General features: G+C 43.3%; 1 protein-coding gene across 2 annotated transcripts in view; it reads right to left on the bottom strand.

Annotated features, from left to right (window-relative positions):
- The window catches only part of BAZ1B (bromodomain adjacent to zinc finger domain 1B), a 67,101-nt gene extending 54,309 nt beyond the window's left edge, over positions 1-12,792 (bottom strand). Inside the window, exons 1-3 of one of the 2 annotated variants that reach the window (XM_067013532.1) lie at positions 12,439-12,792; positions 11,967-12,362; positions 2,872-2,988 (exon numbers count right to left, since the gene is read on the bottom strand). In XM_067013532.1, the coding sequence (XP_066869633.1) occupies positions 2,872-2,988; positions 11,967-12,073 (224 nt within the window). In that variant the 5' untranslated portion in view covers positions 12,074-12,362; positions 12,439-12,792. Of the gene's footprint in view, positions 1-2,871; positions 2,989-11,966 lie in introns of both variants that reach the window. The other variant, XM_059037220.2, reaches the window with a different exon arrangement.
- Between the last annotated feature and the right edge of the window lie 296 nt (positions 12,793-13,088).

The following is a 13,088-nucleotide window of genomic DNA, read 5'->3' as shown; positions in this document are numbered from 1 at the left end:
CTCTCTGTGCTGCTCATAACAAATATTCCTCCAACTGCTAGACTTAAAAGCTTGTATCATACTCCGTTCACAATTAACCTACCAAGTTATCTGCTATTCCCCTCATGATCAATAACCTTCAAGTCTCCCTGCCTTTGTTAAAACTGTTACCTTTGTCCTCTCCCCGCTGTCCTCCCTCCCAGCTTAATCATCTTTCCAAGATGTCCTCAGACTTCCTTAATTCCATGAGGCCTTTCCTGGCTCCTATAAATTCACTGTCTCTTTCCATTAAGCCTCTCAGTCACTCAGGCTTAAAGCTTCATTGTCTGTGGTTATTTCTGGGGAGTGAAGTTGGACAATGATGTTCAGATTCTTTTACTAACTCTGTATTGTTTACATTCTTATAACAAGTATGCATTTCTTTTATAATCAGAAAAAAGTATTTCTACTTTGAATAAAAATTATAAAACCTCACCGTCTTTTTCAACAACTTCTCCCATCACCCCTTATATTCTATTAGCTATCAAATCACATAAAACATTCCCTAAGTGTGTTCTTCAGAACGTCCCTCTGTTGTAATGGGTTCTAAGGTCAAATAAGTTTAAAACCCGTAAGATTAAACCAAGCTAGAGTTTCTTTACTACAGTCTTCTGAAAATCTTTAATGTGTATTATGACTTTTCAAGAACAAAGTCCGTAGTGGTTTTCCAAAATTATGACCAAACCCCCTTTTTCAGAATGTAAATCCATCTCATTCTTTCTATTTCCAATAATGCCATGATTCCCGATCCGAATACTCTTAGCTAGCCTACACAGACTTCCCACCTGCCTCTTCCCTCTCTAACTCATCTTGCACACCGCTTCCAGATTTATCTTCTCAAGGCACAACCCCAATTATCAAAACCGTCATATGTGCCTCTGCTGTTCAAAAAGCAGTGCTGGGGCTTCCCTGGTGGCGCAGTGGTTGAGAGTCCGCCTGCCGATGCGGGAGACACGGGTTCGTGCCCTGGTCCGGGAGGATCCCACATGCCGCGGAGCGGCTGGGCCCGTGAGCCATGGCCTCTGAGCCTGCGCGTCCGGAGCCTGTGCTCCGCAACGGGAGAGGCCACAGCAGTGAGAGGCCCGCATACCGCAAAAAAAAAAAAAAAAAAAAAAAAAAGCAGTGCTGTCCTCACATTGGTCACTGAAGTAAATACAAACGCCTCATCTTGCCTTCTGCAAGTGGGCACAAACTACCCTTCAACTGTTACTATCTTCATTAAGTCTCATGGAGTTTTCCCTAACAACTCTAGGTTAGTCTCTCTAACCTCTAAATTCCCACTGTACTTCTCTTCTCTTCGTGTGCAGGAAAGCAACTTATTTTCATCTGTTTTGCAAAGAGCAAACAGTAAGTGCTTATACAGTACAGAGGATTATGCCTAGGCACTGTGACCAATTCAAGAATAAGTCAAACATGAGACTGCCCTCAAGTTTACAGGCTACTGCAGGGGGTCAGCAACAGCCCATGAGCCAAATCCACCCTGCTCCCAGTTCTTGTAAATAAAATTTTACTGGAACCTAGTGACTCCCATTCATTTACGTTATTATCACTGGCTGTTTTCACTGTACAACCTTAAAGTTGAATAGCTGAGACAGAGACCACATGGCCCACAAACCCTAAAATATTTACTAACCGGCACTTTACAGAAAAGGTAGGCCAACCCCGAGTCCAGTATACTAAACGGGGCATATACATAAATAACAATAATCCAAAACAGAACTATGTCAGTGACCCAAGCAAAGAAAAAACAGGCATCAGGTTAACAGACTTCACTAATTAATCAGTGATGGAGCCATTACTAGACCCCAGGTCTCAACTGAAGGTTGTGCTGTTACACAGGAAAAAGAGCAGAATGGTATTAATTACTAAACTATATGCTCTCTGCTTATATACTATCAAGAGAAGTCAATGAGAAGTCCACAGAAAAAGTTTCTACTCCAAATTTCTAAGAGTACTGTTTTTTAATAGTAGCTAGAAATGGAGTATAACCTTTAAAATTTGTGAATCTCTATATTGTACTCCTGCAACATATAATACTGTATATCAAATATACTTCAATTAAAAAAAAAACACTAGGGCTTCCCTGGTGGCGCAGTGGTTGAGAGTCCGCCTGCCGATGCAGGGGACACGGGTTCGTGCCCCGGTCCGGGAAGATCCCACATTCCGCGGAGCGGCTAGGCCTGTGAGCCATGGCCGCTGAGCCTGCGCGTCCGGAGCCTGCGCTCCGCAACAGGAAAGGCCACAACAGTGAGAGGCGCACGTACCGCAAAAAAAAAAAAAAAAAAAAAGAGTACTGTTTTATCTTCCCTTGTTTCTACTTATCTTCTGCATGCTTCTACTGACTAAATTCTGAGTGTTTTCTTTGAGAGACTACCCAGACAAATAGGCCCTTTGAAAACAGACAGGATTTTTAAGACACCTCATTCAACCACCCCACTCAGATAAACTGTCTTCAAACTTTGTACTTATTTTTGATAGCTGCTTTAAATACTGTCTTAAATTTCAAATGACCATAAAATAAAGAAAACTTTCTGCTAATTTGCTGCCTCCATATTACTTCTAGATTATATCAGCTTCCTTTGCTTAGAACCACATTTCCAGAATATTTACAAGGTAAAAGTATACAGCAAGAACACTCAAAAGCCTAGTAAATACCTAAATAAGTGTAGACACAACTATTACACATACTTTGTTACAAATGACAATAGGCAAGACACCAGTACATTATACTAACATAATGTATTCCAATTTACGCCCCATAAATTTAAATACAAATATTGTTTTATGGTTAATATTCCCTCTTTCCTAATAATGTGAAGATAGCGCTAAAAGGGCAGTGCTTCTACTACTTACAGTTCAGCAACTTCCTGTTCCTCCTCCCAGGCCTCTTTGTGTGTTAGCTGACTGCTTCCGGTACTCTTACACGTCCAAATGCGCTCACTGTATCTTTCCAAGCGGGCTTCATACTCTCTATGTTAGCAGTGGCTCAGGAACACAATATTCACGCAATAGAGACAACTAATCCACAAAATAGTTATCATATATGGGAAAAAACTACAGTATCCTTTCTATAATGTACAGCATAAGATAAAACTGAAATCAGAGTTTTCAACTGGCAAATCCAAACAAGATGATTAACACTAAAGTATGGTTAGGACCGTCTACAACTGTGCTTTCTTCAATTCACGCAGGTTTCATTTCAAAGACTCACACATGGGCTTCCCTGGTGGCGCAGTGGTTGAGAATCCGCCTGCCGATGCAGGGGACACGGGTTCGTGCCCCAGTCCGGGAAGATCCCACATGCCGCGGAGTGGCTGGGCCCGTAAGCCATGGCCACTGAGCCTGCGCGTCCGGAGCCTGTGCTCCACAACGGGAGAGGCCACAACAGTGAGAGGCCCGCGTACCACCAAAAAAAAAAAAAAAAAAAAAGACTCACACAGTACTAAAAATTAGTAAGAAAAAATAAAGGCAAAATAAAATACAAGACACAAGGAATAAGAATTTAAGGTATGTGAAACTGTTACACAACTCAGATGGTCAGCAAGTTTAAGAATCAGTTCCACAGTAAGATGAGATGGCTCCAGCAGTCTCACAGGCAGTTTGGAATAACCCCGTGCATATGCTAATGACCATTTACTAACAGCCTTCCAGTCTACCTTGGAAACACTTGTTGATTCTCTAAGGTTTACAAAATAAATTCCATAAAGTACTAAAAATAATTCTGATATAGTAATATTTATCCAGAGTTTATGTTACCTCCAATAATACCACGTCCACAAGTTGTTTACCAATCATTATTCCGTCTTTGTGAGGGAGATGAAAGAAGAGATCCTATAACTAGTGCCATGTATATGGTAACTTTCCATACCATCCCAATTGTAATTCATTATCACCCAGACATATTCAAATTCAAACAAGTAACTAATTTACTTTTTTTTTTTTTTTTTTTTTTTTTTTTGCGGTATGCGGGCCTCTCACTGTTGTGGCCTCTCCCATGGCTCACGGGCTTAGTTGCTCCGCGGCATGTGGGATCTTCCCGGACCAGGGCACGAACCCGTGTCTCCTGCATCGGCAGGCGGATTCTCAACCGCTGCGCCACCAGGGAAGCCCCTAATTTACTTTTATGCACAGCAAAAGATGCTATGCAGGAAAATAAACTCACACCACACCGAGAGAATTAGCTGCCAATCTCTGTACTTTCCAAGTGACAGTTTTTATATATAATGGAAGAATGAAATAAAAAGTATTTAAACAGCTCCCCTTGTAATATTACCTCACAACTAAACAAATAATTCATTTTTAATATAAAAGAGATTCTTGGTTTTCTAGGGTTATGCTCAGTTAAAAGACAAATGACAGGGATAAATCCATAAATAATCCAAAACTGTAGTTTTAGTCAACAGTATAAGCACCTTCTCTCACCATATCATTCTCTGGATCTGCCAAAAACAAAGCAATATGTCTCTTTTCCTCACCGGGTTGTTGCTAATATTTAAATGATTAAACAAAATAGAGCACCAGTAAAAATCAGGAGTCAGACTTCCATAGAAAGCTATGTAAATCCAATCACTGAAAACCTATAAAATCCCATAGAGAAAAGGAAATAGCATGGTTTCCACAGGGACATTATCATAACTAACTTATCAACAAAATGGATTTGTTTTCTGTTTGCCTGTTTGCACCTGGGGAGGGGAGGTAAAATAAAGAATCAGTACATGGATTTATTTAAACATTCAAAAAGCTTAGTAACATTCTAATATATCATTCAGCTACACTGAAGAAATTCACTGTGTAATCAGAGAGAATGTGAGATTAACAAATATGTTCTAAAGAGAAAACATTAAGTTTTTGTTATTAGTTGTTATTTTAAAAAGTAGGAATAATGTGGGAATTTCCGTAATGCGGGAATTTCCTGGTGGTCCAGTGGCTGAGAGCATGGGTTCAATCCCTGGTTGGGGAACTAAGATCCTGCAAGTCATGAGGCTCTGCCCAGTGGGGTGTCGGGGGGCGGGGATGGGGGGTAGCGGGGGAGTAGGAATAATGTGCCCAGTCCATTCTCCTTAGATCAAGACCCATATGGCCAATAACACACAAGACTGCTGTCACCTGGATGCCTCAGTAATCCCTCAAATCCAACTTCTTCTAAAACTAAACTCTTACTACTCCTCCACTCCCTCCCAGATTTGCTCTTTAACAGATACTCCCAATCTCACTGAATGGCCCTAGTGTCCAAGTCAGAAATCTGGGAATCATCCTAACCTCTTCAGTCCCTAACTGTAACCACTTATGTGTTTCTCAATTAAGTCCTTTCTCTCCAATAAAAGAACCATTATCCAAATCCAGCTTTTGATCCTCATTTCTCATCCAGTCATAACATTTTAAAACATGTTAATTGGCCTTACTGGTAATCCTCTTCTTCTCTGATCCTTTGCGTTTCTCACACTCACAACCTTTTCTCAGTCTTATTTTAAAACCCATTTCTTCTGATCTAAAAATCTCACTTGGCGGGCTTCCCTGGTGGCGCAGTGGTTGAGAATCCACCTGCCAATGCAGGGGACACGGGTTCGTGCCCCAGTCCGGGAAGATCCCACACACCGTGAAGCAGCTGGGCCCGTGAGACATGGCCGCTGAGCCTGCGCGTCCAGAGCCTGTGCTCCACAATGGGAGAGGCCACAACAGTGAGAGGCCCACGTACCGCAAAGAAAAAAAAAAAAAACTCACTTGGCCTCAGGCCTCCTAAAACACAAATATGTTGATGCAAAGGGAAAAATCCTCTGGCCCCCACAGTACTGAAAATCACTCCACCCATCAAGATTTTATTGTGTTTTATTTTCTATGATTTTTATTATTTTAAGGAAAAAAAAGGAGGAAACTTTTTTCAAACAATATGTATTTAAATACCAAATATTGATTGACTGAGTGTGGTTTTTCAAATAATGACAGTTTCTTCTACCCTAATACAGATCTTTTGTACCCTCCTTTGAAAATCATTAGTATAGCATTCTCATTCTGGGTGACCTCATCCATGCCCATAACTTCAACTACTATCTATATATGCTAATAACTTCTATCACCAGCTCTGTCTCCTCTCTCTGAACTCCAGGCCCATATATATACTAGCAACATATACATCTCCATTTGGATATACTCAGCAATTCAATATAAGAACCTCCGTAACTAAACACTTCACTTCCTATCCGTCCCCCACCACCCTTGACAGTCAAAACAAAAGAAACACATGATCCTCTTCCAAGAAACCCCACACCTCAGATTGGGACTCAAACCCAATCACATCTCAGATGGGACTTGAACCCACAATCTCCCTGCTGAAACCACACACCTGGTCTCAGGACTAATGAAGCTCAGGTTCTTTATGCCTCAGTGCAGAAAGAAAGCAGCAAGAGGCAAAGCCATAGGCCAAGAAGTAGATTTATTAATATAGGATGCTTGTGAAGGATGCAAGCAGTCAGGCAAGGGAGTTTTCCCCAAGACCTAAGTGGGAAAGCAGGTTTATTTAGGGAAATACACACTCCACAGACAGAGTGTGGGCCCTCTCAGAAGGCAATAGGCCCTGGAATATGGGATGGTTAGTTTTTATGGGCTGGGTAACTTCATAGGCTAAGCAACTTCATAGGCTAAGCAATAGGAAGATTACTCCAACTATTTTGGGGAAGGGGCAGGGATTTCCAGGAATTGGGCCACTGCCCACTTGCTGGCCTTTCATGGTTGGCCTCAAACAGTCAGGGCGCCTGTGGGTGTCATTTACAATATTCTAATGTATCGCAATAACCGTATAATGAGGCTCAAGGTCTACTGGAAGTAGATTCTTCCGCCAACTTGGGCTTAATTGGTTCTAACTACTTTATGTCCTCAGGGGCTATGTCATTCTTTTAAGGTTGTGCCCTGCCCCCTTCCCTCCAGTCTCACAGGGTCCTCTATATCAGAGAAGAACACCACTAACCAAGTGATAACCAAAACATAACCCTTGATTCCTCCCCAATCAATCACCAAACCCTGTCAAATCTACTTGATTTCAGAAATCCATCAACTGTATTTCTCTCCACCTCAAGGGCTAGTAAATTTATTTAGACCACCATTATCTATTGCCTAGATTATTTAATTATTTAATCACCATCTAGTTGCCACTAGTCTCAAGGCTGTAGATCCATTCTCAATGCTTCAGCCACAGTGATCTTCCTAACCTAAAAGCCTGCTTCTTTCCTGTTCAAATTTTTCAACAGCCTCCACTAAATTTAAGGCAAAGTCCAAACTCCTCAGCCTATCTCACAAGGACCTGTGATGCAGCCCTTTTCTGTATCTCTCATCACTGCATCTCCATTCCCACTTCTTCACTCCAGCCATATGAAACTTCTTTCAGGTTTTCAAAATCGGGAATTCCCTGGTGGTCCAGTGGTTAGGACTCAGCGCTCTCACTGCCAGGGGCCCGGGTCAGAACCCTGGTCAGGGAACTAAGATCCCACAAGCTGCCGAGTGCAGCCAAAACAAACCAAAAAACAAACAAAAAAACAAACAAAAAAACAAACAAAAACAGCACACTGAGATATAACTGGCAAAATAAACTAAATTCTAACCATCCTTTGGATCTCAACTTAAAAGCAACCTTCCCCAGGAAACATTCCCTTCACCCTAAAATGTGGCAGACTGTACTATTCTTTCCAAATATCCACCTCTCTTCCCTAAAAGGATTCTACACCTCCACCCACTGCCATGTGGCTTGCAATGCCTCCTGGGAAGAGGAAAGCACAACCCCTCCCCACAGATGTTGGGCCCTGCCACATAACTTGCTTTGACCAATAGATGTGACGGACACCGCTTCCAGGAAGAAGCTTAAAAAGCTGTCATGGTTTCCTCCTGATCTTTCTGCCACTAGAAAAGGACACTGCAGACAGGGACTGCTCCTTCAGCCTGAAAATTTTAATAAGAAAAATGTGCCTTTCCTTTTTTTTCACCCGTTTCCTTTTTTTCAAATGTGGCCCTAGAAAAATTTTAATTACATGTGGCTCACATCACATTTCTGTTGGATAGCACTATAAACCTAACGATTACATCTAGGAATGAATGTCCTCTGACAACACAATTTTTAACTGACTAGTCATTCAAATTAGATTAATTTCAAAAGTCTAAAACTGAAATTTCTACAACCACCCCTAACATTAGGTAGTTTTAAGTTTATGTAACTCTGTTCTGGTTATTACTTTGACTTATGCTAAGAGAAAAGTCAAAGAAAAAATGAAAATGAAAGGAGGAAAAAAAAAGCCCATGAGAAGGATATTCAGGGACTTCCCTGGTGGTGCAGTGGTTAAGAATCCGCCTGCCAATGCAGGGGACATGGGATCGAGCCCTGGGCTGGGACGATCCCACAGGCCACGGAGCAACTAAGCCCATGCGCCACAACTACTGAAGCCCGCACACCTAGAGCCCGTGCTCCACAACAGAAGCCACCGCAACGAGAAGCCCACGCACCACAAAGAAGACCCAACACAGCCCCCCCACAAAATAATAATAATTAATTAATTTTTTACAAAAAGAAGGATGTTGAGTCAGCTGGCTCTAAATCCTATTTCAGATTTTAGGTTACCAAAATAAGTCACTCACTCTCAAATAACCGCTCAAAGCAAATGCCATTTGTGGTTTTTATGTTCCAGTGACTGCTGCACTTATAATTGCAGACAAAATGTCAAAGCAATTCTCCAAAGGTTGTGTAAGCTATAAATTAAGTTCAAATCCTAGACTATCTTATTATGCATCTACTTTTTCAAGAGTTCAAGAGCTACTTCCTTACCACCATATGCTGCCCTTCTTTGTTCTCTTTAGCCTTGTAAGTATTGTTTCTTTCAATAAAGTACCTGATAGCCTGAAAGGAAGTGGCCCATAAAAGTATGGAGGTTAAATAAGCATAACTATAATGCTAAGAGTTCTAAGTGCGAAGACAAAGCACCAACTCAAGGTTGCTTTTTATCCTATTTTCTCTCTTTGGACCAGTCTGTCATTAAGTTAAAAATAACTCTAATCTGATAATAACTTGTTACTTTAAAGAAATTAAATTATAAAAATCGACATAAGAGCTCAGTATTCCAACTGCCCAATAAAATCCCTTGCAACTACAACTTAACCCCAGCTCTTAAAACACTCTAGGCAAATCAAGTTATTCTTGCCTAGAGCCAGAATAACTGTATATTCTAATACCCCCTCCTCATTACACCATCTAAAAGTTCTCATATTGATGCTACTAAGGTTATGAACTAGTTTCTAGGCTTTAGAAACTAGGATAAAGCAATACAAAAAAAAGATTAATCTACAGCAGGCTACTTGTAGGTTCAGTTCCTCCTTAAAAATCTATCTTGACTTAAACAGTCAGTGCAGAATTCTATTGTCAAATAATCACATCAAGAAGTGATTCCGATAAAGTTAATTTTTCCAACCAAGATCTACTGTCTTGCCTGCAGTAGTACTATCCTAGAAAGCAATGTACCATAGATTTAAAGCTACAGTACATTAAACATCAATATATAACCCAGTCATTAAGTGTGCACATCATTCACAACCACTGTAAGTTTAATGAAGATGTACAATAATACCTTCAAGAACACAATGCTCACAGCTTTAAGTCAATAAAACACCATACTAATTTGCACAGAATATACATGCAACCAAAAGGTAGGTATTAGGAGAAAATTAAAGTATAAAGTCCTATTAAAACATAATTATAACTATAAATTAAGAACTGGAAATAACAATACTTGAAAGGCAGTAGTTACCCAACCACATACTTGTTCTCCTCTATGAAATCACTAATAGCCTATAAAGAAATATGCCAACCTGCCAACCACACAGAACAATTGTTTTAAAACCATCCTCAAAGTGCTTCCACTTGTAGAAATTACCAAGGGAGCAATTTTCCCCCAATATGTAACACAATTTAAGAGCTCCTTTATTTAAAGGGTTCTAAATACTGGTATGGGAAATTTTAAAGATGAAGAATTTTTATTAAATACATAACAGTTAAAAAGTTCCACGTATCAGTTTTCAACTGTCATCATTAAAACAAACTCCTCATATGTATCACTGTATTTCAGTGATTTCAGTAAATGATATGAAAAAGCCGAGGCTGCCAGTTCTAAATTAGCTATTTACAGCAATTTTTTACAGAGCTCAGTACCTAGTACAGACTTAGAATCTGTCTCCTCCCTATTGTAGTTTCTGATACTCCACTAGAACCAGACCTGAAAAATCAACATCCAGTAATATGAGTGTGACTAACCATCAAATGCTCAAAAGATGACATCTGAAAAGGATATGGCAGATTCCCAAAAGTAATTTTTTACTTCACTGATGTTTTGGAACGCTATTTAAAAAAAAAAAAAAAATTGGGCACTTTTAGAATAAAGTATTTGATAGAGCTAGAGCACTTCTCCAAAACAATCCAAAAGTCCTAACAGGACAAGAAAAAGAACTAGATTACCACTCCGACCCCTCCCTTAAATGCACCTTATCATACCATAAACTGACACAAACAATGGACTAACATTATTAAAAGTGAAAGAATAGCATTCCATGTTCCTCTCTTGATTTACTTTCAGGAATGAGGTACGAAGAGCACTGAATTCTACTCCTGATTCTCATCATTTACGGAGTGTGTGACCTTTAGCAAGCCAACCTCAACTGTGTGGGCCCACTTGGCATACCCAGGCAGGAGAACCCCACCATCTCCAAGATCCATTTCAGCTCTGAGATGCTCTAGCTGCATTTCTTCAAGAGCCTTCCTACAGCATGGACTCAACTTGCCAAATCCCTTTGTATGTAAACATCTAACATCCACAAACTGCACTCAAACAAGAATGAGGTTATCCCATAAAGCATTACATTAAAGGGAGGATCAAAGAGAAATGAAATCAAATGATATAGCTCACACCGGCACTTCCTTCCATACTGAAGCAAGCAAACCGAAACTACTAATAAATCAAGTCCTTGCAAAGGGAAAGGGGTGATAAAACTAAAGAATACATTACCCTTCACTCTTGAAGCTTTCTGTACACTAAAGAAAGCTTGATTCAAAAAACTTTTTTACACTTAAGCTTCAAAAAGGACGCATCTGGCATCCATAAAAAAAAAGTAAATAAGAGTCGTACAACTTTCAACTAAAAGACTAAGCCTGTGCAAGGAACCTTAAGCAATGATTAGAAGGATGCTTCTTATTTAAAACATCAGGCCCATGTTTCTAAAATACAACATAAAAACTTGAAGCGTGTCTTTTTGAAACGTTGTTAAAAGACAAGCACTGATCTACTGGACATCGTCAAAATTCCAAATCTGTGCATGCCCAGGGAAGGAAGGCATCCGCTCCTCCAAGGTAACTTTTTTACTGCCTCTTCTCTACGTCTGGACATTCATTCTTGATTTTGTGCCTCACAATCCTGTCAGTTCATCACCAGCCTAAAGTCCACTCGGGAGGAGCAAAACACAAATATCCCCGCAGAGATCCGGGAAGACGCAGTCGCGACTTGTACAACCCAGATCACGAGGCCGCTCAAGTACAATTTCCAAAACTTAAGTGGAAGGCTTAATTTAAAAAGAAAAAGCAGCAGCAAAGGAAACCCCGCTCACCCCTCGGTACTTAGGGCCTAAAGCCAACCCTCTAGCGGGGGCGGGGGGGTCAGGGCGGGATAGAGGGTCGTTCATCGACAGCGAGGCCCGGTGACAAAGTGCGGGGCCAAGGAAAGGATGGAGGGCGCAGGGCTCCGGGGCGGCCTGAGCCGGGCCGGCCCTCCCGACCACCCTCCCGGGACGGCGGGCCGGGGCTCGGGCTCGGGATGCTGGCCCGCCAGCGCCGGGCGCGCTGACAGCTGCCACCGGCGCGGGGCTGCGCGGCCCACCCCGCCCCACCCCACCCCGCGGGCGGCCTGGCCGGCGCGACTGGAAAAGGATACTCCCGGGTGCGGAAGGCCTCCTGAGTGTGCGCGATGGTGAAGAGCGGCTCCTCGCCGGGAAGCGGCTTCACCAGCGGGAAAGGCTTGCGGCCCAGGAGCGGCGCCATCGCGGCGGCGGCAGCGACGGGGAAGGCGGCTGCTCCTCGGCGAGCCCGCGGCGCAATACTAGGCCCCGCGGCCCGGAGCGAGCGCCTGGCTCCCGGGGATGGGGTGGGGGAGGGGAGGGGTGAGAGGGCGGCGCGAACTCGGCTCCTTCAGTGCTGGCGCCGCCGCGCTAGGGCCATAGAAAGGGACGCCAGGGCACAGAACTCCCACGCACACTGCCGCGCCGCTCCGAAGCTTCCGGCCGACCTTCTCTACGGGTCCCTGCGTTCGGCAGTCACGACTCGCCCTCAGCTGCACCGGAGGAAATTATTGAAAAATGGCGGGAGATTCCCCTCCTCCCCCCGGTCCAGCCAGCGCACACACTAACCTGCTCCCCTGTGGCGCCGGTGGCGAATGCTCCAATAGGCGGAGAGCTGGTCAGCACTCAGAGTTTATTGGCTCAGAGGAGCTGCCGCTCTGCGATTGGGTCCCTCCCCCTTCCCGGGCCGCCTAGTTGGGTTGCAGCGCACTAGAGGGCAGTATGAAGAGGTGAAAGGTCACGTTATGTAAGCGCCAGTGACAGGAGCGGGCCTCCAGCGGTGGAGTTGAAAGTGGGGGACAGCGGGGGACCGAAAGGCCGGGAATTCAAAGAGGTCAGGCCAGAGAAGCCCTCTAACACATACAGACACTGCGCCATCTGTCACCGAAGGCGACACCGACATCCGGGCACCACTGTCCGTGTGGTGCGCCGGAGGGGGGAGGGGGAGCGCGCGGCCAGGGGCTTTGTCTTTTCACTTGAGCTCCGCCCCCTTCTTAAAGGCGCCGCTCTCGGCCACGCCCGGAGGTGCGCGGGTGGGGCGGATGGGAGGAGGGCTTGGCGGGAAGTAACCTCCAGACCTTACCGCAGCAAAGGGATACTTGAGGGATACTACGAGGGATAACTTGAGCCCCAGCCTTGCTTCCCCCAAAGTTACCTGCTTCTAGAGTGTGGTTGAGATCTGGATGTTAGTATAATGCTTGCTTCTAGGGGCTTGCTGG

The sequence above is a fragment of the Kogia breviceps genome, chromosome 14, assembly GCF_026419965.1.
Source record: "Kogia breviceps isolate mKogBre1 chromosome 14, mKogBre1 haplotype 1, whole genome shotgun sequence".
Classification (NCBI taxonomy): Eukaryota; Metazoa; Chordata; class Mammalia; order Artiodactyla; family Physeteridae; genus Kogia; species Kogia breviceps.
This window is presented reverse-complemented; position numbering and strand designations above follow the sequence as displayed.